The sequence below is a fragment of the Caretta caretta genome, chromosome 14 (assembly GCF_965140235.1).
Source record: "Caretta caretta isolate rCarCar2 chromosome 14, rCarCar1.hap1, whole genome shotgun sequence".
NCBI lineage: Eukaryota > Metazoa > Chordata > Testudines > Cheloniidae > Caretta > Caretta caretta.
In genome coordinates, this window is record NC_134219.1 from 38974538 (window position 1) to 38999972 (window position 25435).

Below are 25435 nucleotides of genomic sequence, written 5' to 3' on the forward strand. Positions count from 1 at the left end.
CTGGGACTGGCGCCTGAATCCTGGGGCCCCATGGCTGTGGTCCAGGGCCAGAGCCTTCTGCCACTTGGCTGAAGCCCAGGGCCGGAGCCTGAAGCCTTACTGTCAGAGTCCTGGACCAGGCCAGAGCCAGAGGAGGCAGTGGGAGCCAGGGGTGATGGGGGTCATGGTGAGGCCAGGGCCAGAGCTTGAAGCCCTGCGGCCGGGGGACAGAGCCTGCCGCTGCATGGCCGGAGCCTGGAGCCTCACAGCTGGAGCCTGCCGTCTGCCACCCCAGGGCTGAAGCAAGAAGCCTGAGCCCCATTGCTCCTGGGAAGGTGGGGAACTCTCACTGGCTGCCTGCTTCTCTGGCATTTGTGACTTGAGGGGGGGCAGGGCCCAGACCCTGCTGGTGGCCCTGGGGAGGGGGCCACTGCTTTGTCGCATCCCCCCATCCGCCCAAATCACTGCCCAGGAGGCTGTGGCCACAAGAAAAGCCCTGGTGGCCGCATTTGAGAAACGCTACCTTACTGAAATCTCCATGGAGGTTCTTTCTCAGTCCTTATCCAGTATTCAGATGTGGCTTTGCCATGGGCACTGAGCAAGAGTTTAGAGCCAGAAGGGACCACTAGATCATGGAGAAACTGCATCACACAGGCTACCACCACCAAATACCAACAGAACCCCCCCACCCCCCCGAAACTAGAATGAGACCAAGCTACTTGTGACATGCCAGGGTACAATCCAGTGTCACCCCTGCCCTGTAACCTGGGGTGCCCCTTAAACTGCCTTGCTGCTGTAACCTCTAGCCTGGACTGCTCACAAACAGCCTCCAATAAGCCTCTATGAGTGCTGTGGTCAGCCAGCCACACCTTGGCTCTTACCAGCCCTGGTTATACTGCAGGGTGACCCCAGCACACTCCCAGTCCTGGCTCTTCCCCCAGAAATGAAAGTCCTTTATTCCCCTCCTGGGCAACGCAAATAGCTTGAGTTCGTTATTCCTTTAAGGCAATATGCACACAAATTGTCACCCCAAATGGAGGTACCCAGACACTTCAACATGAGTGCACTGGATTAGATAAAACAATAACACAAGTTTATTAACCACAAAGAGAGATTTTAAGTGACTACAAGTCATGAGGCATAAAAGAAAAATAAAGATAGAACACTTACTAATGCCTAACTTAACAAACTATATTAGATTCAAGCAAAGTTTCTCACCACATGCTTTCAGCATCCTTACTGACCAAACCATCTAGGTCAGGACTCCCTCTCCCAGTAAATGCTTCCTTTGTCTCTTCAGGTGCAGTGAATGTGATGAGAGACAGAGGAGTGTTTTGGGATGTTTGTCCCTTCTTTTCATAGCTTCAGTCCCCCTCTTGAAAAACAGAGTACCAGGAGCCAGAGTATGTATGTAGAAGAATGTTCCCTGCTGTTTTTTTCACCTGTTTGAACTTCCTTTGTTTTCCCCTTCTGCTTGATAACTCTGTTTATTGCTCAAATGCAAATGAAGCAGAGCACACGTTCTTTCATTTAGGACAGACCTGTTTGCCACCTTCTCTTTGGACAGTACTGTGGGGTTTTGAACACATGTTAACAACACCATATAGGGGGATCTTATCACTTCACACACACACAGTTGCCACACATATATTACCAGGACAATAATGACCAGAAAATTATGAGTTTTCATATGATACCTCACAAGTAAGGCTACATTTTAGTCACAGGTTTTGTTTTTAGTAAAAGTAATGAACAGGTCACGGGCAGTAAACAAAAATTCACAGCCTGTGACGTGTCCATGACTTGTACTATATACCCCTGACTAAATCTTGGGCAGGAGTAGTCCAGAACCCCTGCTGGTGCTGGGGTTGGTGGAGCTGGCAGGCTCCCTACCCGGCTCCTTGTGGCGCCCCATAAGTGGCGACACGTCCCTCCCTCAGCTCCTAGCTCTGCGCGCTGCCCCCGCCCCAGCGCTGGCTCCGCAGCTCCCATTGCCGGGAACCGCAGCCAATGGGAGCTGCGGGGGCGGTGTCTGCAGGCGGAGGCAGTGCACGGAGCTAGGAGCTGAGGGAGCGAGGGACATGTCGCTGCTTCTGGGGAGCCCACCCCTGAGGTAAGCGCTGCCCCTCACCCCCTCCTGTGCGACAACCCCTAGCACTGAGTCCCCTCCCAGACAAAAACTCCTACTGCTGCTGACGGGGGGAGTGGGGGGCGAGACTGCCCCAGCAGCGGCTGGTGTGGCTGGCCCAGGGGCTGCCTGAATTGCTCAGAAGTCACAGAGGTCCTGGAAAGTCACGGAATCTGTGACTTCCGTGACAAACTCGCAGCCTCACTTACAAGTCATACTTTGAACAAAGATTATTACAATAGTGTGTAGGGTGTGAATGCAGAGCTGTATTCTGTCACACGATTACACCGCGTCGCCCAGGGCAGATGGAGGGCCCAGGGCTCCCCACAGCGGCCTGGACTCCCTGGGCAGCAGGCTGGCTCTGCCTTCTGGCCTGGCCAGGGGACGGGCCCCTGGGGGGAAGAGGAGGAGCAGAGGTGGGGCCACTGAGAGGGGCCGGCTGGGAAGAGGCTGGTGCTGCAGGCAGGGGTCGCGAAGTGCAGCCCCTGCTCGCGTCGCTCCGCGCCTGCCTGATGCTTGCATTTTGGCGGGGCAATGCAGCTCACTGCCCCTCAAACTACGCTCATGTTAAGAAGTGGATGGGCCTGGCCCACCCACTGTGAAAAGTAAGGGGACCGTGGCCTCCTGGTCCCCCCATTCCAGCACCCCTGTCTCCATTCCCCTGATTATCCTATTAGGTCTTCTCTGTACCTATTGCAGTTTAAATTAATCTTTCTGGAACATGGGAGACGAGAACTCTACACAGTATGCCAGATGAGATCTTACCAGTGCCTTGTGCAATGTCATTAATACTTCTCAGCCTTTGCTGGAAATGCCTCGGCTAATACGTTGTAAGATCATATGATCATCCTCACTGAAAACCAATGCAAAATGCGAATTTAGCTTCTGGGCTATACTGTAGCTTATCTTTAATCCCTTTCCCATCCACAGTGCATAGTGGGCCTACCACTTCCTTCCTTATTCTCTTTTCATTTATGTAACTAAAAAAACACTCAGTATTTGTTTTATTTCATTTGGCAAGAGCTAATTCCGCGTCACTCTCAGCAATTCTCACTTTATTCGAACATTTTTCTATCTTCCTTGATGTAGCTTTCTTTGCTCGTCATTTTCCCTTTCCATATTGGTGGTTATCCAGCCAGCCAGGTCTGGAGCCTTTCCCTACAAGTTTCCCCCCCTTGTTTGGGATGTAAATTTCAGCTAGCTTTTGTACAGTTGGGCCAAAGAAATTCCAAGCTGCTTTTCCATTTCAGTCCTTGCGAACGTCAGTCCAGCGACTTCTTTAACTAATTCCCTTAATTTCCCAAAGTCTGCCCTCTTGCGACCTAGACCTTGCTCCCTCTGCTCTGTGATGCAAGTGCCTTGCACCAGCCCTTTACCTGGCACAATTTTTCCCTGGCAGTGATCACTGAATAATTAAAAAAGAGAAAAGTTGCAAAATTTGTACAAAGTCTTTATAAAGGCACAGAAATGGCCCTACTTTTCATGCCCCAATAGTGCATTGAATGGATGAACTATGCCATGAGTGACAGCATCGCTTTCATTAGCATTCACCAATCCCACTGTCACGTACTTTGCTTTGTGTCTCTCTCCTTTTCACTGCCCTTCACTTTAATTAACTATGGCTCCCATCTATCAGTCTCCGACCCTACAGGCAGCTAGAGTTCTTCTGGATCACTGAGGACCATGACAAACAGGTGTCAAATCCTTGTGGCAATGCGATTGGCTTCTGTATCTCCATCTCTCCCTGGTAGCCTGTTGTGGTTTGGACACTCCAGAGTATGCATTAGAAGGTCTGCGGAAAGCTGGGATTTGGCCAGGGCCGTGGAGATGAGGACGTCAGAGGCTACAAGGGAAAATTGCAGGGTCCCCAGTGGGACATTCCCCTCTTGTCTCAGGGACAGAGCCTGAGCTGAGATCCCGTCCCCACTCGGAACCAAGGGTGGATTCTCTCCCCAGTGAAAGAGACCAGCAGGAAAGTATAGATCAGAACCTTGTTATCAGCGTCGAAAAATGTCACCTGCCTCTGATCATAGTCCAGAGAAACACGGATCTTCTGGGGGCTGTAGCTCATGGACAGGAAGGTTGTTGGGCAGGTGAGAGCTCGGTACTGGCCCTCCCACTGTCGCACAGCCCAGATCCCCCCCTCAGGATTCAGGATGATCTCTCCCTTCCTCCTCACAGACTCTCTGGCCACCCCCACGGCCCACCGTCCCCCATCTCCCACGTCCACCTCCCAGAAATGTCTCCCCGAGGTGAATCCCTCACAGCCCAGCACACAGAGAATAAAATCAAATCTCTTGGGATTATCAGGGAGATCCTGCTGTGTGTTTCCCCATCTCACGCATTTCCGATCTGCAGACACGATGAGCCTGGGATGAGCCGTGTCTGGATCCAGAGTCACATTCGCTGGGGAGAGAGAGAGAATCCGAGCGTTAGGGGCAGAGCTCAGATCTGGGGGAGGCTGGGGCCATTTCTCACACTCCCCAGCAGCCCCGTTCTGGCTGGGACAGTCCCTAGTTTTCTGTCTTTCTGTCCTGGGTCCCAGGGAATTGCCTCTGTGCTGGGGCTGAGCTGGGATTTCACTGCAGTTCCCTCCTTCCAGACACTGAAGATGCTGTTACAGCTGAGGTTGTGGTTGCAGAGCTTGGCTCTCTGTCTTTTTCCTATTACCTCTCCCTGGACAGGTCTTGCAAATTCTTTCTACCTCTCCACAGCCTATATACTGGTTTCAAGGAAGATTTTAATCAACTGTCAATAAGTTCACTCCATTTTTTAAAATACGATTTTGTGCAGCACTAGACCCATCCACTCATGGCACTAAAACTGTTACAAACATGGGGGAATTAGCCTGTAAGCATTATAAATGTCACTTTCCAGACAAGGTTTCCCCATACATAGAATCAGAGAATCGTAGGACTGGAAGGGACCTCGAGAGCAGTGGCGTAGCCAGGTGGAGAAAACAGGGGGAGCAGAGATAACAAAGATGCCACCCGCTTGTACTCACCCGGTGGCGCTCCGGGTCTTCGGCGTCGGGTCCTTCACTCGCTCCGGTCTTCGGCGGCACTGAAGGACCCCCCCCGCCACCGAAGACCGGAGCGAGTGAAGGACCCGACGCGGAAGAGCTGCTGAAGACCCGGAGCGCCGCCTGACCGGCTGCCAAAGACCCGGAGCACCGCTGGGTGAGTAAAAATTAAAAAGGTGCCAAGACATTAAAAAGGCCCCACTTGTGCTCGGTGTGGGAGTGGCCGCTGCCCCACTCCCCCCGTAGCTACGCTACTGCTCAAGCGGTCGTCTAGTCCAGCCCCCTGCACTCATGGCAGGACGAAGTATTATCTAGACCATCCCTGACAGGTGTTTGTCCAACCTGCTCTTAAAAATCCCCAGCAGCCCCAGTTTTTCCTCATGTCCAAATTAACATGTTTGTACTCGGGTGTGCATAATGTTAATTTAAGGGACATGCTAACGTCGGCACATTGGTACCTAAGATGCTGTAGACCAGTGGTTTTCAACCTGTGGACCACAGGCCACTGGGGGTCTGCAGACTATGTCTAAAGCATCCGTGAAAGGTCGTCATTACCATAGACCAGTGGTTTTCAACCTGTGTCCACAGACCCTGGGGGCCTGCAGACTATGTCTGAGATTTCCAAAGAGGTCCGCACTTCCATTTGAAATTTTTTAGAGGTCCGCAAGTGAAAAAAGGTTGAAAACCGCATCTGGGCTGTGTTTGCATAGGAATGGTCAAACGACCATGTGATACAGATCCACCAGATGGTATGTTCCATTAAAGAAAAGGTCACACAGCCATTTTCAGTGTACATGTTCATTACAAACACCCAGTTTTATTTTATTTCTACATCAGCAGTTTCACCAACCTCTAATTTCATCCTTCTAATTTTCTTCAAATAATTTTTTTTTAAAGACACATTCAGGGGACCCAGGTGCAATGTTGGATAAAATAACCATTGGATAAATGTTTAATGCTCTAGCTTTTCGCTGAAAAAAGACAGTCAACATGGTCTGTCTGGGGTATCGTGCCCCCCCCTCCCAATCCTCAGTCACAGTGAGTGCCCAGCACAGGATTCCCCGGGCAGGGAGAATCAATCTCTACCTGTCACAGCAACCCCCTTCTCATTCACATGTTGAGCCTAGTTTGAGATGAGTTGGGTCTCTGATCCCAGAAAGGTTTTTCCACAATCACTGAGAATCTGAGGCCCAAATCCCTGTAAAACTCACCCTTTGTATGTGTTTTTGTTACACCCTGTGGCAGAGACAATTCCCATTCTCTCTTCAGTTCAGATGACAGCATGTCTAGAGTGAGGAGAAGGGGAGAGAGAGATGAGATTTTGGGCTGTCATGTTTATGGCCAGCTTTCTGCTATTAATTGACACAACTGTTCTTTAATTTTGAAACCCAAGCAGAAGGAAGGGGGTTGAGAGACAGAAGAAGGTTGAGAAATGAAGACATACAGGAAGAATTTCTAGGAAGGGCAAAGTATAATTAAACAGAATCAGGAATATTCTGGGAACACTTTGCATAACGAGGGGCCTGATTCTCATTTGCTCTGAGGACCCTTTGTATGGCTCTGACAGTGTAAAGAGGCCTTTACACACTTTAAAGCCCCTTCATACTGTCAGTCCGTAAAGGTGTTATAAATAACCGTAAAGGTGTTAGTGTAAATAAAGACCAGGCCTTATATCACTCGGTCCATCCAAGGATTTCAGGTGAACACTCTGCTCACACAGGGTCTGATTTTCAAGGGCTCTGTGCACCCACAGCTCTAACTGAAGTCAATGGGACGCGCTGGTGCTCAGCACTGCTGTATATCAGGCCCTCAGTGTTTGTTACATGTAGGGATCTGGAAGCATTTTAATACATCCACCAGTTGCACATCAGATCCACACCCTCCTGTGGGGACTGGAATGATTGTAATTGTCATTTTGAAGATGGGGACACTGAGGCAGGGAGAGGCTGATTTGGCGAAGGAGGTTAAGTCCATTAATGGTTATTGGCCAGGATGGGTAAGGAATGCTGTCCCTAGCCTCTGTTTGTCAGAGGGTGGAGATGGATGGCAGGAGAGAGATCACTTGATCATGACCTGTTAGGTTCACTCCCTCTGGGGCACCTGGCATTGGGCACTGTCGGCAGACAGGATACTGGGCTAGATGGACCTTTGGTCTGACCCAGACTGGCCATTTTTATGTTCTTATGAAGGTCGCACAGCGAGTCAATGGCAGAGCTGGAACAGAGCCCAGCAATCCCGACTCCCAGACTGCTGCACTATCTTTAGATATATTTCCTTTCTCTTTGTTATTAAATAGCAGTTTGGGGGGCTCTTGTCTCCATTTATAAACAGGATGAAGCCATAACTGAATGTTGTCAGGAGAATGTGACATGGCTCCCTTCACCTGGATTCTGTTTTTCTCATTACTTAGAAGAAATTTCTTAATGGAAAAAGGAATCACATTTGTATCATTATTGATTGTGAACAATAATTTATTTTTGCTTGGAAATTCCCCAGCCCTTTGCCCCCTGATTCAGGAGCTGTGTTTGAAAGTTAGGCTCTGGTTTATTTCAGTTTGATGTAAGCATCTAATCATAAGTAATCAGCTGGAGCCCATCACCTCCCAAAAGCACAGGTTTCAGCTTCCTCACTAGACCTTAGTACCTTTGAATTTCCTCAGAGTAGCCTTCAGGGCAATATTTTGCTGACACCAAAAATCAAGTTTGATTTCCAGCTTAGGAGAAATCTCCTCTGGCTGCTGGAACTTCCTTTTTTCACATCTAGAGAGCAACAAACTTTTTCCGGTTAACAAGCATTTTATTTTACTATGAAAATACTGAGCTGTGGGGCCTAGAGAATTTCTCTGTGTGTCCCAGCCACAGAGCAGTTATATCCCAGCCAGTGGCAGTTCAAACTTTCCCCCTGGTGTCCCATGAATGTGCTTCAACCTGGCCCAGTGGGACCAGCTTTAGGGATAGGAAGGGAGTTCGATCCCCATGTGCAATTGACTCTTTGTCCTCTGTGCTTTGGTGGCCAACAGGTTCCCATATGTCTGCTAGTCACTCGGCTGTGGGCACCTGTCCACCTGGATCTGGACTGAGATCAACTCCCCTCTCACCAGCCCATTCCTTAGGTTTCCAAATCGTCATCAAGACTTTTATTTGCTCCTGACCTGGGCCCTACAGAACTGAAACCCCCAAGAGGTGAAAGGCTCATACTCCATTCCACAGGCCTGGGACATCTCCCCCACCCTGGGAAGGCAGGTGATCAGATAATACTGTTCACAGGCGCCAATTTTACAAAGTGCCGGGGGGCACTCGCCCCCTGGCTCTGCCCCACGCCCCGCCCTGACTCCACCCCTTACCCCAAGGCCCCACCCCACCCCACCTCTTCCCACCCAGTTCCGCCCCCCTCCCCCACGCATGCCATGTCCTCGCTCCTCCTCCTCCATCCCAGAGCCTCCCATATGTCACAAAACAGCTGATTGGGGCAGGCGGAGGCGTGGGGAGGGATGGGGAGTTGCTGATCCGTGGGCTCCACCGGTGGGCGGGAGACACTGGGGAGGCTGGGGGGAGCTGATGGAGGGCTGCCGGTGGGTGTTCAGCACCCACCATTTTTTCCCCATGGGTATTCCAGCCCCAGAGCACCCACGGAATCGGCACCTATGATACTGTTAGCTTTGCATGAAATGCAGGAACCCCAGGTTTCTATTAAACAGAGGGAGAGGCCTACTCCATGTGTCACCTTGCCCCACTTTGCTGTTGGGCCTGGAGGTGATTTTTTGGTAACGTGGTGTCCCAGCCTGTTCCTAGAATAATGAAGTACGAAGGCAATTGAGAAGGAGCCATCTACCTGTTCAAGGTGCATCTGATGCCCTATAGGGGAAACAGAGAGAAACAGGAAGTTCAGTTCCATGCACCATGCATTGGGGCTCTCTCCTGCTCTGGACAGGACTCGCTGTGCCATCATACGCTGAGCTCCCGACATGCTTCACTGGAGTTTGTGACTTTCCAAATTCAACTATGAATACCTGGATAAACAGGCCAGGTTTTCAGCAACAACCACCGGATAGTCCCATGGAATAACGCAAGCAAGTTATAGCGAAATGGAAGCTCTGGTACAGCTAAAATGGATTATCACCTTGTCTACACTGAAGTGCTATGGCGGCAAAGCTGTATTGTTTTAAATGTAGACATACCCTGATTTAAAAGCAATATTGTAAAGTGCTCTAAAATCCACAAGAAGACTCTGATTTTACTTTAGATGTATTGTCAAAGGAATTCACATTAATTAGAGGCATCATGAAAGATTCTACTAGTCCATGTAAAGTAATCATGCTCCTCAACCATATCCTGAACAATTTGACTGATTGTGATCAAAGGAAAGCAAGTTTCTGGGACATTTGGCCGAGAGGTTCCTGACTCCCAGAGCCCCTACCAGGAATTGCTCATAGCATCTTTAGCGTCATGTAACTTCTTTGTGCAGAGTTAGGCAATATGAGTGGTCAGCGCAGAGAGGAGAATACGTGTGTGGATGGTGTTGGAGGAGTGCAAGGGATGTTGGGGTTGGGAGGATGCAGGGTCGGGGTTTGGCCTCTTTGCCAGCCTTTGGAGGTGTGTTGTGGCACAACTGTTGAGGGGCCAGCTGTTTTATGACCCCTGAGTCAGGAAATAAGGAATTGTCCTCAAACAGATCTTCGCTCTGGGAGCTCAGAAGAGCTGACAGAGTAGAACCATAAATGGGGGAAATTGACCACCTTCCCCTCCAGTGACATACCTGTTTGAGGAAGGGAAGGGGAGGGTTCTGTGGCCAGGGTAATCATTGCCAGTGAGCCAGAGGCAGGGGAGGGGGTTGATACAAATAAATTTCCTGGTGTGGCTCTAACTCAGGCTCACCTGCAGGAATTCCCTCACCGGCTGCTGACACTTCTTATCCATCTCACCGATCAGCTCACTGAGATGGGAAATCTCCTCGGAGAGTTTGGCGACCTTTTCGTCCCGAATCTTCGCAATCTCCTTCTTCAGCTCTTCCAGTAATGCCAGCAGGGGTCGCTCTTGTTCCTTCAGAAACTGGCGCAGTTGCTCAAATTCAGACACAATCTTCTGCCTCTCGGCTTCCGTCTTTTCCTTTAGTGAACAATGACAAATCAGGAAAGGGCAGGTCAGAGTTTTGGAGACAATCAGGGTGAGTTTGTGCCAGAAGCACCCTAAAAGTGTGTGTGTGGGGGCCCCACCGGCACTTGAACCATGGCCTGCCTCCCAGGCCGCCTCTTCCCCCTGAGACCCTACCCTTGCACTGCCTGTTACCCCCAGACCCCACCCTCGCACCATCCCTTCCCCTGCTCCCGTGCCGCCTATTCCCCTCAAAACCCTACTCTTGGCTCACTCCTTTCTGCCCCTTCCCCCAATCACTTGCCCCTATGGCTGATAAAAAGTGATGGGGCCATTGCCCCCTGACCACCCCGTTCCAGTGCCCTTGAGATGTGCAGGAGGGAAAATTCACCACAACCTCTAAAATTCAGCTTAAGATATTGCCTTAGAAATTTTCCCTATGGATGAGAGAGAAGATTTTCCTAGAGACCCCCCCCCCCCCCCAGCCAGCCCCATTTTCTGTTTATCATGTCTGATATCTGGCATGATTAGAAATTCTTTTGCACTGGCCCCTGACAACCCAAGTCTATCAATAGAAAGGGCAGAAGGGGGTAGGACTCAGAATTCCCCAGGCAGACATCCATGAGGAGAAAAACCACAACACACAAAAACAACATTTAAATGGGTCAATGGTGCTATCCTGACAACAGTTACTCACACATCTACACACACACACACTACATGCACACAGAGAGAGCAACAACTCACCAAGAGCTGTGACACACAAAACAGACATGCACAAAAGTGTGCACAGACAGGAACACAATTACAGAGAGATAGGGACACACACACTATCTCCCGTAGCACCACATGGCCACAGAGGAAAAACATACACTCCTCCATAATGCCACAGCAAAATATACCCTCAAAGATTGTTACCCCAAATAATAACTACTGGTTAATGACAATGGGACCTACCAGGAATTCCTGCAATTTCCTCTCTTCAGACTGTCTACATTTTGTGAGCTTTTCTTTCTCTTCCTTCAGCATTAGCAAATGGGTTTGGAATTGATCCTGAGAGGGAAGAAAAAGACTTGGTGTGGTTTTTTTTTGCTTTGGCAGGAGTGGGCAGGGGTCAATTCCCACCATGGGAAAGAAAAAACAGCATTGCTGGAATTTAGTCTTTGATGAAACTCTTTCTAATGTGTCTCCATTGGCAGGAGGAAATAAAGTCAATTCCCTGAAAGCCCACTGGCTGGAGATGCTGGGTTAAGCCCTAGAATAAATTGCCTAGGGAGGCTGTGGAATCTCCATCATTGGAGATTTTTAAGAACAGGTTAGACAAACACCTGTCAGGGATGGTCTAGATAATACTTAGTCCTGCCTTGAGTGCAGGGGACTGGACTAGACGACCTCTCAAAGTCCCTTCCAGTCCTACGATTCTATGATTCTCTCCAGCGATTCCCTTAGATCCTCTCACCAGGCAGTAATATTGACAGTGATCATTCTCGGCTGCCCAGTGCACAGCAGCAAGGGGCCCTGCACCCAGCGCTGCTCTGGCTTTGAGTGATCTGGATGGTTTGGTCCTCATAAATGAGTTTACCCTTGTTGGGATGGAAGTGAGTGATACAGACAAAAGGGGGGCAGTTCTGGGTTCGATCACAGCCCCTGTGTAACTGTAAGGCTCTAGAAACATGATCAATCTGTTCATCTCCTGAGTAAGGGGATGACATGGGGCGAGCAGAGTGAGTGTTCACCAACCCCTGGTTCATAGGGACCTGCTGGGGACATGCAGGAATGTGGCTGGGGCGCCCTGCACTCTGCCTTTTCTCAGCTGCCACAATCACCGATGGAAGCAGAGTGTAAGAGCAGCCCCCGGGGCTGGGGATCCAGGCAGGGCCCCTGGAGAAGCAGATATTCTCAGGAGGTGGAAAGATGTCATATAGCCACCTCTGCCCCTGAGCAGCAAACTGACAGCCAGCTGGGCTCCGGCCCCTCTATACATTCCCCACATGCCTCCTCTGTCAATGGCTCTGGGAGCAGGGGCTGGGGAGGAGCCCAGTGCCTGGGCACAGCCCCTGCCCCCCCGCTGTAGCATAGAGGGGGCAAGGCCCCTGCTTGTCACTCCTAGAACGAAGTGTAGCTCATTTTTAAACTATTTTTTAAATCCCTGTTTAAATCAAGTAGCTTTGAACCAACTGGGCGCCGCTGTACAGAGCTTGACCCTGCGCTTAACCCCCCTGGGACCTCCGGTACCAGGGACCCTCACCCGTCCCTGCACCTAAGCCCCCTGGCACTCACTGTGCAGAGCCGGCCCTGCCTCTGACTCCCCTGGGACCCGCTGTACAGAGCCCACCCTGCACCCTCACCCCCATCCCTGTCCCCACACATAACCCTGCTGGGACCCACTGCAGAGCCTGCTCCTGCACATAACTCCTCTGGGACCTGCTGTACAGGGGCCCCCATCCCTGTGACCCTGTGCTGAGCTCAGCTCTGTTGGGGGTGGAGAGTGAAGGACTGTGATCTATTTAAGGCACGGTGTGTACATACCCTGCAGAGCATGTTCTGAACAGAGGCAGCAGATGGGACAGGCCACTCCGAGTTTCTTTCCTACCTCCCCTTGGTCTTTGGCCATCCTGAAAGGCTGTAAATATTTGCGGGGGGGGGGGGGGGGTGTGAGCGGGCAGGGACCTACTTGCAGATTTGGCTGGTCTATTACTGAATCATAATAATAATGAAGAGTGCAGTCGTGTAGCTTTTCTCACTCCCAGGGGCAGTACTGAAGGAAAGCATGTTCCCTGCCCTCCTTTCTGTCTGCACCTTCCCTCCAGACTAGAACAAAGGGATATGTACGTGCAGAACTGCAGTAAGAAGAAAAGGAGTACTTGTGGCACCTTAGAGACTAACCAATTTATTTGAGCATAAGCTTTTGTGAGCTACAGCTCACTTCATCGGATGCATACTGTGGAAAGTGTAGAAGATCTTTTTATATACACACAAAGCATGAAAAAATACCTCCTCCCACCCCATTCTCCTGCTGGTAATAGCTTATCTAAAGTGATCACTCTCCTTACAATGTGTATGATAATCAAGGTGGGCCATTTCCAGCACAAATCCAGGGTTTAACAAGAATGTCTGGGGGGGGGGGTAGGAAAAAACAAGGGGAAATAGGTTACCTTGCATAATGACTTAGCCACTCCCAGTCTCTATTCAAGCCTTAGCCCTGGTCTACACTAGGACTTTAGATCGAATTTAGCAGCGTTAAATCGATTTAAACCTGCACCCGTCCACACAATGAAGCCCTTTATTTCGACTTAAAGGGCTCTTAAAATCGATTTCCTTACTCCACCCCTGACAAGTGGATTAGCGCTTAAATCGACGTTGCCGGCTCGAATTTGGGGTACTGTGGACACAATTCGATGGTATTGGCCTCCGGGAGCTATCCCAGAGTGCTCCATTCTGACCGCTCTGGACAGCGCTCTCAACTCAGATGCACTGGCCAGGTAGACAGGAAAAGAACCGCGAACTTTTGAATCTCATTTCCTGTTTGGCCAGCGTGGCAAGCTGCAGGTGACCATGCAGAGCTCATCAGCAGAGGTGACCATGATGGAGTCCCAGAATCGCAAAAGAGCTCCAGCATGGACTGAACGGGAGGTACGGGATCTGATCGCTGTTTGGGGAGAGGAATCCGTGCTATCAGAACTCCGTTCCAGTTTTCGAAATGCCAAAACCTTTCTGAAAATCTCCCAGGGCATGAAGGACAGAGGCCATAACAGGGACCCGAAGCAGTGCCGCGTGAAACTGAAGGAGCTGAGGCAAGCCTACCAGAAAACCAGAGAGGCGAACGGCCGCTCTGGGTCAGAGCCCCAAACATGCCGCTTCTATGATGAGCTGCATGCCATTTTAGGGGGTTCAGCCACCACTACCCCAGCCGTGTTGTTTGACTCCTTCAATGGAGATGGAGGCAATACAGAAGTAGGTTTTGGGGACGAAGAAGATGATGAGGAGGAGGTTGTAGATAGCTCACAGCAAGCAAGCGGAGAAACCGGTTTTCCCGACAGCCAGGAACTGTTTCTCACCCTAGACCTGGAGCCAGTACCCCCCGAACCCACCCAAGGCTGCCTCCTGGACTCAGCAGGCGGAGAAGGGACCTCTGGTGAGTGTACCTTTTAAAATGCTATACATGGTTTAAAAGCAAGCATGTGAAAGGATTACTTTGCCCTGGCATTTGCGGTTCTGCCTTTGCAAAAGGTTTCTGGGGAGGGCAGCCTTATTTCGTCCTTCATGGTAGGACACTTTACCACTCCAGGCCAGCAACACGTACTGGGGAATCACTGTAGAACAAAGCATTGCAGTGTATGTTTGCTGGCATTCAACCAAAATCCGTTCACGCGGTGGGAGGAGGCAAAATGCGACCTTGTAACGAAAGCACATGTGCTATGTATGTAATGTTAACTTTCAAGGTTTACCCTGAAAGAGTGTAGCCACTGTTTTATAAAATGTGTCTTTTTAAATACCGCTGTCCCTTTTTTTTTCTCCACCAGCTGCATGTGTTTCAATGATCACAGGATCTTCTCCTTCCCAGAGGCTAGTGAAGCTTAGAAAGAAAAAAAAACGCACTCGCGATGAAATGTTCTCCGAGCTCATGCTGTCCTCCCACACTGACAGAGCACAGACGAATGCGTGGAGGCAAATAATGTCAGAGTGCAGGAAAGCACAAAATGACCGGGAGGAGAGGTGGAGGGCTGAAGAGAGTAAGTGGCGGGCTGAAGAGAGTAAGTGGCGGGCTGAAGACAGGGCTGAAGCTCAAAGGTGGCGGCAGCGTGATGAGAGGAGGCAGGATTCAATGCTGAGGCTGCTGCAGGACCAAACCAGTATGCTCCAGTGTATGGTTGAGCTGCAGCAAAGGCAGCTGGAGCACAGACTGCCACTGCAGCCCCTCTGTAACCAACCGCCCTCCTCCCCAAGTTCCATAGCCTCCACACCCAGACGCCCAAGAACACGGTGGGGAGGCCTCCGGCCAACCAGCCACTCCCCCACAGAGGATTGCCCAAAAAAAAGAAGGCTGTCATTCAATAAATTTTAAAGTTGTAAACTTTTAAAGTGCTGTGCTTAAAGTGCTGTGTGGCATTTTCCTTCCCTCCTCCACCACCCCTCCTGGGATACCTTGGTAGTCATCCCCCTATTTGTGTGATGAATGAATAACGAATGCATGACTGTGAAGCAGCAATGACTTTATTGGCTCTGCAAGCAATGATTAAAGGGAGGAGGGGAGGGTGGTTAGCTTACAGGGAAGTAGAGTGAACCAAGGGGCGGGGGGGTTCATCAAGGAGAAACAAACAGAACTTTTACACCGTAGCCTGGCCAGTCATGAAACTGTTTTTCAAAGCTTCTCTGATGCGTACCGCGCCCTCCTGTGCTCTTCTAACCGCCCTGGTGTCTGGCTGCGCGTAACCAGCAGCCAGGCGATTTGCCTCAACCTCCCACCCCGCCATAAACGTCTCCCCCTTACTCTCACAGATATTGTGGAGCACACAGCAAGCAGTAATAACAGTGGGAATATTGGTTTCGCTGAGGTCTAAGCGAGTCAATAAACTGCGCCAGCGCACCTTTAAACGTCCAAATGCACATTCTACCACCATTCTGCACTTGCTCAGCCTGTAGTTGAACAGCTCCTGACCACTGTCCAGGCTGCCTGTGTACGGCTTCATGAGCCATGGCATTAAGGGGTAGGCTGGGTCCCCAAGGATACATATAGGCATTTCAACATCCCCAACAGTTATTTTCTGGTCTGGGAATAAAGTCCCTTCCTGCAGCTTTTGAAACAGACCAGAGTTCCTGAAGATGCGAGCATCATGCACCTTTCCCGGCCATCCCACGTTGATGTTGGTGAAACGTCCCTTGTGATCCACCAGAGCTTGCAGCACTATTGAAAAGTACCCCTTGCGGTTTATGTACTCGGCGGCTTGGTGCTCCGGTGCCAAGATAGGGATATGGGTTCCGTCTATAGCCCCACCACAGTTAGGGAATCCCATTGCAGCAAAGCCATCCACTATGACCTGCACATTTCCCAGGGTCACTACCCTTGATATCAGCAGATCTTTGATTGCGTGGGCTACTTGCATCACAGCAGCCCCCACAGTAGATTTGCCCACTCCAAATTGATTCCCAACTGACCGGTAGCTGTCTGGCGTTGCAAGCTTCCACAGGGCTATCGCCACTCGCTTCTCAACTGTGAGGGCTGCTCTCATCTTGGTATTCATGCGCTTCAGGACAGGGGAAAGCAAGTCACAAAGTTCCATGAAAGTGCCCTTACGCATGCGAAAGTTTCGTAGCCACTGGGAATCGTCCCAGACCTGCAACACTATGCGGTCCCACCAGTCTGTGCTTGTTTCCCGAGCCCAGAATCGGCGTTCCACAGCATGAACCTGCCCCATTAGCACCATGATGCATGCATTGTCAGGGCCCATGCTTTCAGAGAAATCTGTGTCCATGTCCTGATCACTCACGGGACCGCGCTGACGTCGCCTCCTCGCCCGGTATCGCGTTGCCATGTTCTGGTGCTGCATATACTGCTGAATAATGCGTGTGGTGGTTAATGTGCTCCTAATTGCCAAAGTGAGCTGAGCGGGCTCCATGCTTGCCGTGGTATGGCGTCCGCACAGAAAAAAGGCGCGGAACGATTGTCTGCCGTTGCTCTGACGGAGGGAGGGGCGACTGACGACACGGCTTACAGGGTTGGCTTCAGGGAGCTAAAATCAACAAAGGGGGTGCCTGTACATCAAGGAGTATTTCAGGCAGGACTGCACGGAGGGTTCCAATAAGAAATGGTGCACCTAAGTTATCGTTGTTATTGGAACAAGGAGGTTAGCCTGGCCTCTGATTGATACATGGCTAGATTTACCTCGCTGCACCTTCTCTGTGAGTGACTGCAGTGTGACCTAGAGGAATGAGTCCCCTAGACAGGGGAGGAGGCAAATGAGTACAAAACAAATCTGGTCTATTTCTTGTTTTGACCCACTCCATCTATCTTTTACATCTTTGGCTGGCAGCAGACGGTGCAGAAGGACTGCATGCCATCCACATCTCATGGCTGCTTGGCAGAAGATGGTACAGTACGCCTGCTAGCCATCCCCATCTCTTGCCTGCCTGGCAGAAGATGGTGCAATACGACTGCTAGCAATCCTCATCTCTTGCCTGCCTGGCAGAAGATGGTACAGTACGACTGCTAGCAGTCCGTATCGCCTGCCTGCTCACCATAAGACGGTTCAATAGGACTGACTGCAGGACTAAAGAGAATGACCTGGTCAAGTCACTCCAAATTTAGTCCCTGCGCCCATGTCTGCCCAGGCGCTCCCAGCCGACGCGGCCAGGAGCACCTCGGACACGATGAGGACGACTACCAATCGTATTGCACCGTCTGCTGCCAGAAGGCAAGGGGTTGCTGCTACTGTGCAGCAAAGCCGTACCGCGTCTGCCAGCACCCAGGAGACATAGGGTGACGGTTACCTGAGCGGGCTCCATGCTTGCTGTGGTATGGCGTCTGCACAGGTAACTCAGGAAAAAAGGCGCGAAATGATTGTCTGCCCTTGCTTTCACGGAGGGAGGGAGGGAACGGGGGCCTGACGACACGTACCCAGAACCACCCGCGACAATGTTTTAGCCCCATCAGAGCGCTCCATTGTGACTGCTCTGGACAGCACTCTCAGATGCCCGATTGTTTGCCATTGCTCTGACGCTGGGAGGGGCGCTTACAGGGTTGGCTTCAGGGAGCTAAAATCAACAAAGGGGGTGGCTTTACATCAAGGAGTATTTCAGGCAGGACTTCACAGAGGGTTCCAATAAGAAATGGTGCACCTAAGTTATTGTCCTTATTGGAGCAAGAAGGTTAGCCTGGCCTCTGATTGATACATGGCTAGATTTACCTCGCTGCACCTTGACTGCAGTGTGATCTAGAAGAATGAGTCCCCTAGACAGGGGAGGGGGGGGAAGCAAATGAGTACAAAACAAATCTGGTCTATTTCTTGTTTTGACCCACTCCATCTATCTTTTACATCTTTGGCTGGCAGCAGACGGACTGCATGCCATCCACATCTCATGACTGCTCGGCAGAAGATGGTACAGCACGACTGCTAGCAGTCCGTATCGCCTGCCCGCTCACCATAAGACGGTTCAATAGGACTGACTGCAGGACTAAAGAGAATGACCTGGTCAAGTCACTCCAAATTTAGTCCCTGTGCCCATGTCTGCCCAGGCGCTCCTGATCGACCTCACAGAGGCGACCAGGAGCACCTCAGACATGACGATGACGGCTACCAGTCGTACTGTACCGTCTGCTGCCACAAGGCAAGGGGTTGCTGCTACTGTGTAGCAATGCCGTACCGCGTCTGCCAGCACCCAGGAGACATAGGGTGACGGTTACCTGAGCGGGCTCCATGCTTGCCATGGTATGGCGTCTGCACAGGTAACTCAGGAAAAAAGGCGCGAAATGATTGTCTGCCCTTGCTTTCACGGGGGGAGGGAGGGAACGGGAGGCTGACGATATGTACCCAGAACCACCCGCGACAATGTTTTAGCCCCATCAGGCATTGGGATCTCAACCCAGAATTCCAATGGGCAGCGGAGACTGCGGGAACTGTGGGATAGCTACCCACAGTGCAACGCTCCGGAAGTCGACGCTTGCCTCGGTACTGTGGAAGCGCTCCGCCGAGTTAATGCACTTAATGCACTTAGAGCATTTACTGTGGGGACACACACACTCGAATTTATAAAACCGATTTCTAAAAAACCGACTTCTATAAATTCGACCTTATTCCGTAGTGTAGACATACCCTAAGTTAATTGTATCCAATTTGCAAATGAATTCCAATTCAACAGTTTCTCGCTGGAGTCTGGATTTGAAGTTTTTATGTTGTAATATAGCAACTTACATGTCTGTAATCGTGTGACCAGAGAGATTGAAGTGTTCTCCGACTGGTTTATGAATGTTATAATTCTTGACATCTGATTTGTGTCCATTTATTCTTTTACGTAGAGACTGTCCAGTTTGACCAATGTACATGGCAGAGGGGCATTGCTGGCACATGATGGCATATATCAGATTGGTGGATGTGCAGGTGAACGAGCCTCTGATGGTGTGGCTGATGTTATTAGGCCCTGTGATGGTGTCCCCTGAATAGATATGTGGGCACAATTGGCAATGGGCTTTGTTGCAAGGATAGGTTCCTGGGTTAGTGGTTCTGTTGTATGATATGTGGTTGCTGGTGAGTATTTGCTTCAGGTTGGGGGGCTGTCTGTAGGCAAGGACTGGCCTGTCTCCCAAGATTTGTGAGAGTGTTGGGTCATCCTTCAGGATAGGTTGTAGATCCTTAATAATGCGTTGGAGGGGTTTTAGTTGGGGGCTGAAGGTGACGGCTAGTGGCATTCTGTTATTTTCTTTGTTAGGCCTGTCCTGTAGTAGGTGACTTCTGGGAACTCTTCTGGCTCTATCAATCTGTTTCTTCACTTCCGCAGGTGGGTATTGTAGTTGTAAGAATGCTTGATAGAGATCTTGTAGGTGTTTGTCTCTGTCCGAGGGGTTGGAGCAAATGCGGTTGTATCGCAGAGCTTGGCTGTAGACGATGGATCGTGTGGTGTGGTCAGGGTGAAAGCTGGAGGAATGTAGGTAGGAATAGCGGTCAGTAGGTTTCCGCTATAGGGTGGTGTTTACGTGACCATTGTTTATTAGCACTGTAGTGTCCAGGAAGTGGATCTCTTGTGTGGACTGGACCAAGCTGAGGTTGATGGTGGGATGGAAATTGTTGAAATCATGGTGGAATTCCTCAAGGGCTTCTTTTCCATGGGTCCAGATGATGAAGATGTCATCAATATAGTGCAAGTAGAGTAGGGGCATTAGGGGACGAGAGCTGAGGAAGAGTTGTTCTAAGTCAGCCATAAAAATGTTGGCATACTGTGGGGCCGTGCAGGTACCCATAGCGGTGTCGCGGATTTGAAGGTATACATTGTCCCCAAATGTAAAATAGTTATGGGTAAGGACAAAGTCACAAAGTTCAGCCACCAGGTTAGCCGTGACATTATTGGGGATAGTGTTCTTGACGGTTTGTAGTCCATCTTTGTGTGGAATGTTGGTGTAGAGGGCTTCTACATCCATAGTGGCCAGGATGGTGTTATCAGGAAGATCACCGATGGATTGTAGTTTCCTCAGGAAGTCAGTGGTGTCTCGAAGGTAGCTGGGAGTGCTGGTAGCGTAGGGCCTGAGGAGAGAGTCTACATAGCCAGACAATCCTGCTGTCAGGGTGCCAATGCCTGAGATGATGGGGCGCCCAGGATTTCCAGGTTTATGGATCTTGGGTAGTAGATAGAATATCCCAGGTCGGGGTTCCAGGGGTGTGTCTGTGCGGATTTGATCTTGTGCTTTTTCAGGGAGTTTCTTGAGCAAATGCTGTAGTTGCTTTTGGTAACTCTCAGTGGGATCAGAGGGTAATGGCTTGTAGAAAGTGGTGTTGGAGAGCTGCCGAGCAGCCTCTTGTTCATATTACGACCTATTCATGATGACAACAGCACCTTCTTTGTCAGCCTTTTTGATTATGATGTCAGAGTTGTTTCTGAGGCTGTGGATGGCATTGTGTTCCGCACGGCTGAGATTATGGGGCAAGTGATGCTGCTTTTCCACAATTTCAGCCCGTGCCCGTCGGCGGAAGCACTCTCTGTAGGAGTCCAGTCTGCTGTTTTGACCTTCAGGAGGAGTCCACCTAGACTCCTTCTTTTTGTAGTGTTGGTAGGGAGGTCTCTGTGGATTAGTATGTTGTTCAGAGGTATGTTGGAAATATTCCTTGAGTCGGAGATGTCGAAAATAGGATTCTAGGTCACCACAGAACTGTATCATATTCGTGGGGGTGGAGGGGGAGAAGGAGAGGCCCCGAGATAGGACAGCTGCTTCTGCTGGGCTGCGAGTACAGTTGGATAGGTTAACAATATTGGTGGGTGGGTTGAGGGGACCATTGCTGTGGCCTCTTGTGGCATGTAGTACTTTAGAAAGTTTAGTGTCCTTTTTCTTTTGTAGAGAAGCAAAGTGTGCGTTGTAAATGGCTTGTCTAGTTTTAGTAAAGTCCAGCCACAAGGAAGCTTGTGTGGAAGGTTGGTTTTTTATGAGAGTATCCATTTTTGAGAGCTCATTCTTAATCTTTCCCTGTTTGCTGTAGAGGATGTTGATCAGGTGATTCTGCACTCCCAGCTACCTTCGAGACACCACTGACTTCCTGAGGAAACTACAATCCATCGGTGATCTTCCTGATAACACCATCCTGGCCACGATGGATGTAGAAGCCCTCTACACCAACATTCCACACAAAGATGGACTACAAGCCGTCAAGAACACTATCCCCGATACTATCACGGCTAACCTGGTGGCTGAATTTTGTGACTTTGTCCTTACCCATAACTATTTTACATTTGGGGACAATGTATACCTTCAGATCAGCAGCACTGCTATGGGTACCCGCATGGCCCCACAGTATGCCAACATTTTTATGGCTGACTTAGAACAACTCTTCCTCAGCTCTCGTCCTCTAACGCCCCTACTCTACTTGCACTATATTGATGACATCTTCATCATCTGGACCCATGGAAAAGAAGCCCTTGAGGAATTCCACCATGATTTCAACAATTTCCATCCCACCATCAACCTCAGCTTGGTCCAGTCCACACAAGAGATCCACTTCCTGGACACTACAGTGCTAATAAACAATGGTCACGTAAACACCACCCTATAGCGGAAACCTACTGACCGCTATTCCTACCTACATTCCTCCAGCTTTCACCCTGACCACACCACACGATCCATCGTCTACAGCCAAGCTCTGCGATACAACCGCATTTGCTCCAACCCCTCGGACAGAGACAAACACCTACAAGATCTCTATCAAGCATTCTTACAACTACAATACCCACCTGCGGAAGTGAAGAAACAGATTGATAGAGCCAGAAGAGTTCCCAGAAGTCACCTACTACAGGACAGGCCTAACAAAGAAAATAACAGAACGCCACTAGCCGTCACCTTCAGCCCCCAACTAAAACCCCTCCAACGCATTATTAAGGATCTACAACCTATCCTGAAGGATGACCCAACACTCTCACAAATCTTGGGAGACAGGCCAGTCCTTGCCTACAGACAGCCCCCCAACCTGAAGCAAATACTCACCACCAACCACATACCATACAACAGAAACACTAACCCAGGAACCTATCCTTGCAACAAAGCCCATTGCCAACTGTGCCCACATATCTATTCAGGGGACACCATCACAGGGCCTAATAACATCAGCCACACCATCAGAGGCTCGTTCACCTGCACATCCACCAATGTGATATATGCCATCATGTGCCAGCAATGCCCCTCTGCCATGTACATTGGTCAAACTGGACAGTCTCTACGTAAAAGAATAAATGGACACAAATCAGATGTCAAGAATTATAACATTCATAAACCAGTCGGAGAACACTTCAATCTCTCTGGTCACACGATTACAGACTGAAAGTTGCTACATTACAACATAAAAACTTCAAATCCAGACTCCAGCGAGAAACTGTTGAATTGGAATTCATTTGCAAATTGGATACAATTAACTTAGGCTTGAATAGAGACTGGGAGTGGCTAAGTCATTATGCAAGGTAACCTATTTCCCCTTGTTTTTTCCTACCCCCCCCCCCCCAGACGTTCTTGTTAAACCCTGGATTTGTGCTGGAAATGGCCCACCTTGATTATCATACACATTGTAAGGAGAGTGATCACTTTAGATAAGCTATTACCAGCAGGAGAGTGGGGTGGGAGGAGGTATTTTTTCATGCTTTGTGTGTATATAAAAAGATCTTCTACACTTTCCACAGTATGCATCCGATGAAGTGAGCTGTAGCTCATGAAAGCTTATGCTCAAATAAATTGGTTAGTCTCTAAGGTGCCACAAGTACTCCTTTTCTTTTTGCGAATACAGACTAACATGGCTGTTACTCTGAAAACTGCAGTAAGGTAAGCCAGGACTCTATTCTAGACAACTTAGAGAGCTTCATTCACCAGCATGCTGGATCTTTCTGCCCTTGCTCTCATGGCCCAGCCCTTGCATTAGAGATGACCCCCCTGCTCCAGCACTTGGAATGCTGGGTGCACCCCCTTCTTCTAGTGAACCAGATCCAGCAGCATGGGGCCCTTCTGCCCGCTCAGGAATAGCCACAAAGGTGCCACACCCCCCAGGAACAGCAGGGAAGGCAGCAGGTCCTCAGAGTCAGGGGAGCAGCTGGGCCCCATCAAATGCTCCCCGCAGCAGTCAGGGTTTATCTGCTTGGGAGAATTGGTTGGATCTAGTTAGCTCTTCCCCTGATGACACACCCGGAGCCCCCTGCTGGGGTGTGGTTGATGGGGACCCCAGAGCAGTAGGTCTTGGAGTTAACACCCTCTTTGGATTGATGGATCAGTTCTAGCCCCTTGGAGCTATTGTCTCAGGCTCTCTGCAAACTCAGGCAGGCCTTGCCATATCACTTATGCTTGGTTCTCATTTCCAAGCTATTCTTTGCAAGAATGAAGACCAGGAGCTTACTTTTTGGTGGTTCTGTTGAGACTGGAAATTGAAGGTGTGATGCAAGCGGGTGACTCCAGGAGCTAGGGTCCTTATGCCTGTGCCTTAATCCAGCCCCATATGTGCTCCATGCAGCAGAGGGAGGACTGCTGTGTTCATCATGAAGGTGAATGCCCTGCGTGAAGTGCCTGGGCTGTCAGGGATGTGTTGGGAGCAGCTCATTCCCCTTCCATTCCCGGCCTGGCAGCAGAAACTGCCTCACTGTGAGCTCAGGTGACCATCTCTCCCTAATGAATAGTGCAGGGTTGGCAGGCTGGGACAGCACCTGCCCAGAGGGAGGAACCTGCAGGGGAGAGATTTGGATGGAGCTAGAGACTAGGGAAAAAAATGTAGGAAATTAGGGGACTCTGTGGCTTCTAGAATGACTCCAAAAAGACTCTAGATGCCCTGGGAGCAAAGTTCAGATTAGACTGCAAAGGAAAGGGCCAAATGAACCCAGATCCAGAGTGTTTCCTACCTGATATTTCTGGGCAGCCTCCTTCATGAGCAGCACCGTGTGAGATCTGTGCTCGGGGGATTTCTCGCAAACCACACACACGGCTTCCCCGTCCTCTTCGCAGAACAGGTTGAGTTTCTCCTGGTGTTTCTTGCACAGATTCCATTCTTTAAGTATTTCTGTTAATCTTGCCAGGTCCCAGTTGGGCCGGAGATTCTCCTTCTGGATCCGAGCTCTGCACATGGGACAGCACAAAGGGTCATAGTCCCCTTTTGTCCATGTGTCACAGTGCTGAGAGATGCAGTCCCGGCAGAAGTTGTGCCCACAGTCTACGCTCACTGGCTCCGTGAAATAGTTTCTGCAGATGGGACATTTGGTTTCCTCTTGGAGTCCCTGTTCAGAAGCCCCTGAAGCCATGGCAGCGCGGAGCTGGGCTTCCGTTCTCTCTGCCTTCTGCTCCAAATCAGAAGTGATTTTGCTGATAATGAAAGGTCCCTGCCTGATCTGCTGTCAGCTGCTCTCCAGCACAGGAGCAGAAGGTGCAGAAAAAGGAGGGGGTGGGAGAAGGAATAGAGGAAAGATAAGAAAATAAGGAAGTTTGACCTACATGGGGTGAGGAGGAGAAGGAATGCGAGGGGAAGGGGGTAGAGAAATAAAAAGGGAATGGAAAGAAAAGGCGGGGGGAGGATAAAGTAAGTGGGTGATGAATATGAAAAGAAACAAATTTAGGCTGCTCTTCATCTGAAACAAGAGTGTCTCAGACACATACAGATTTGCACTGAAGTAACCAACGGGGGGGGATTAAACCCATATAGCTGTGTCAGTGACAGTCGTGTGCGTCAGTCCGGCCTGGCTGTGCTGCGTTAGATGTTGAACAGTCTAACATCCCCCTCCCAGGGACTGCCAGACTTACAATCACTTCCTGGCTTAATATCAGAGGCATCTTGTGACTTGGGAACAAGTTGTGTCCTACTTGCTGTGGGCTGATTCAGTCAGTATTTTCTCTCGTCTTCACCCGGAACATGAAGATTTCTGTACAGGGCGACCCTTGAACCGAAGGGTGATTTTTTTTGCGGTAAGTTTTATGACTTTTCTGAGTCGACAGTTCACATCCACGCCCGTTTCCAGACTCCAGTAAAGCCTCAGAAAAACAGATTTTGGTTTTAAATTTTC

General features: G+C 50.0%; 2 protein-coding genes across 2 annotated transcripts; one reads left to right on the forward strand and one right to left on the reverse strand.

The window, feature by feature from the left end:
- Positions 1-1050: 1050 nt before the first annotated feature.
- Positions 1051-25435, reverse strand: LOC125621573 (zinc finger protein RFP-like). The gene is made up of 7 exons (XM_048818617.2): positions 24284-25435; positions 11177-11272; positions 10004-10234; positions 8961-8983; positions 7773-7888; positions 6341-6415; positions 1051-4513 (listed from the first exon to the last, which is right to left on the reverse strand). Exons 1-7 carry the CDS (start codon positions 24677-24679, stop codon positions 3999-4001), a joined length of 1452 nt encoding a protein of 483 aa, XP_048674574.2. The 5' UTR covers positions 24680-25435; the 3' UTR covers positions 1051-3998.
- LOC142069258 (uncharacterized) lies at positions 13444-15301 on the forward strand. Its single transcript, XM_075119864.1, has 2 exons — positions 13444-14354; positions 14743-15301. Exons 1-2 carry the CDS (start codon positions 13775-13777, stop codon positions 15282-15284), a joined length of 1122 nt encoding a protein of 373 aa, XP_074975965.1. The 5' UTR covers positions 13444-13774; the 3' UTR covers positions 15285-15301.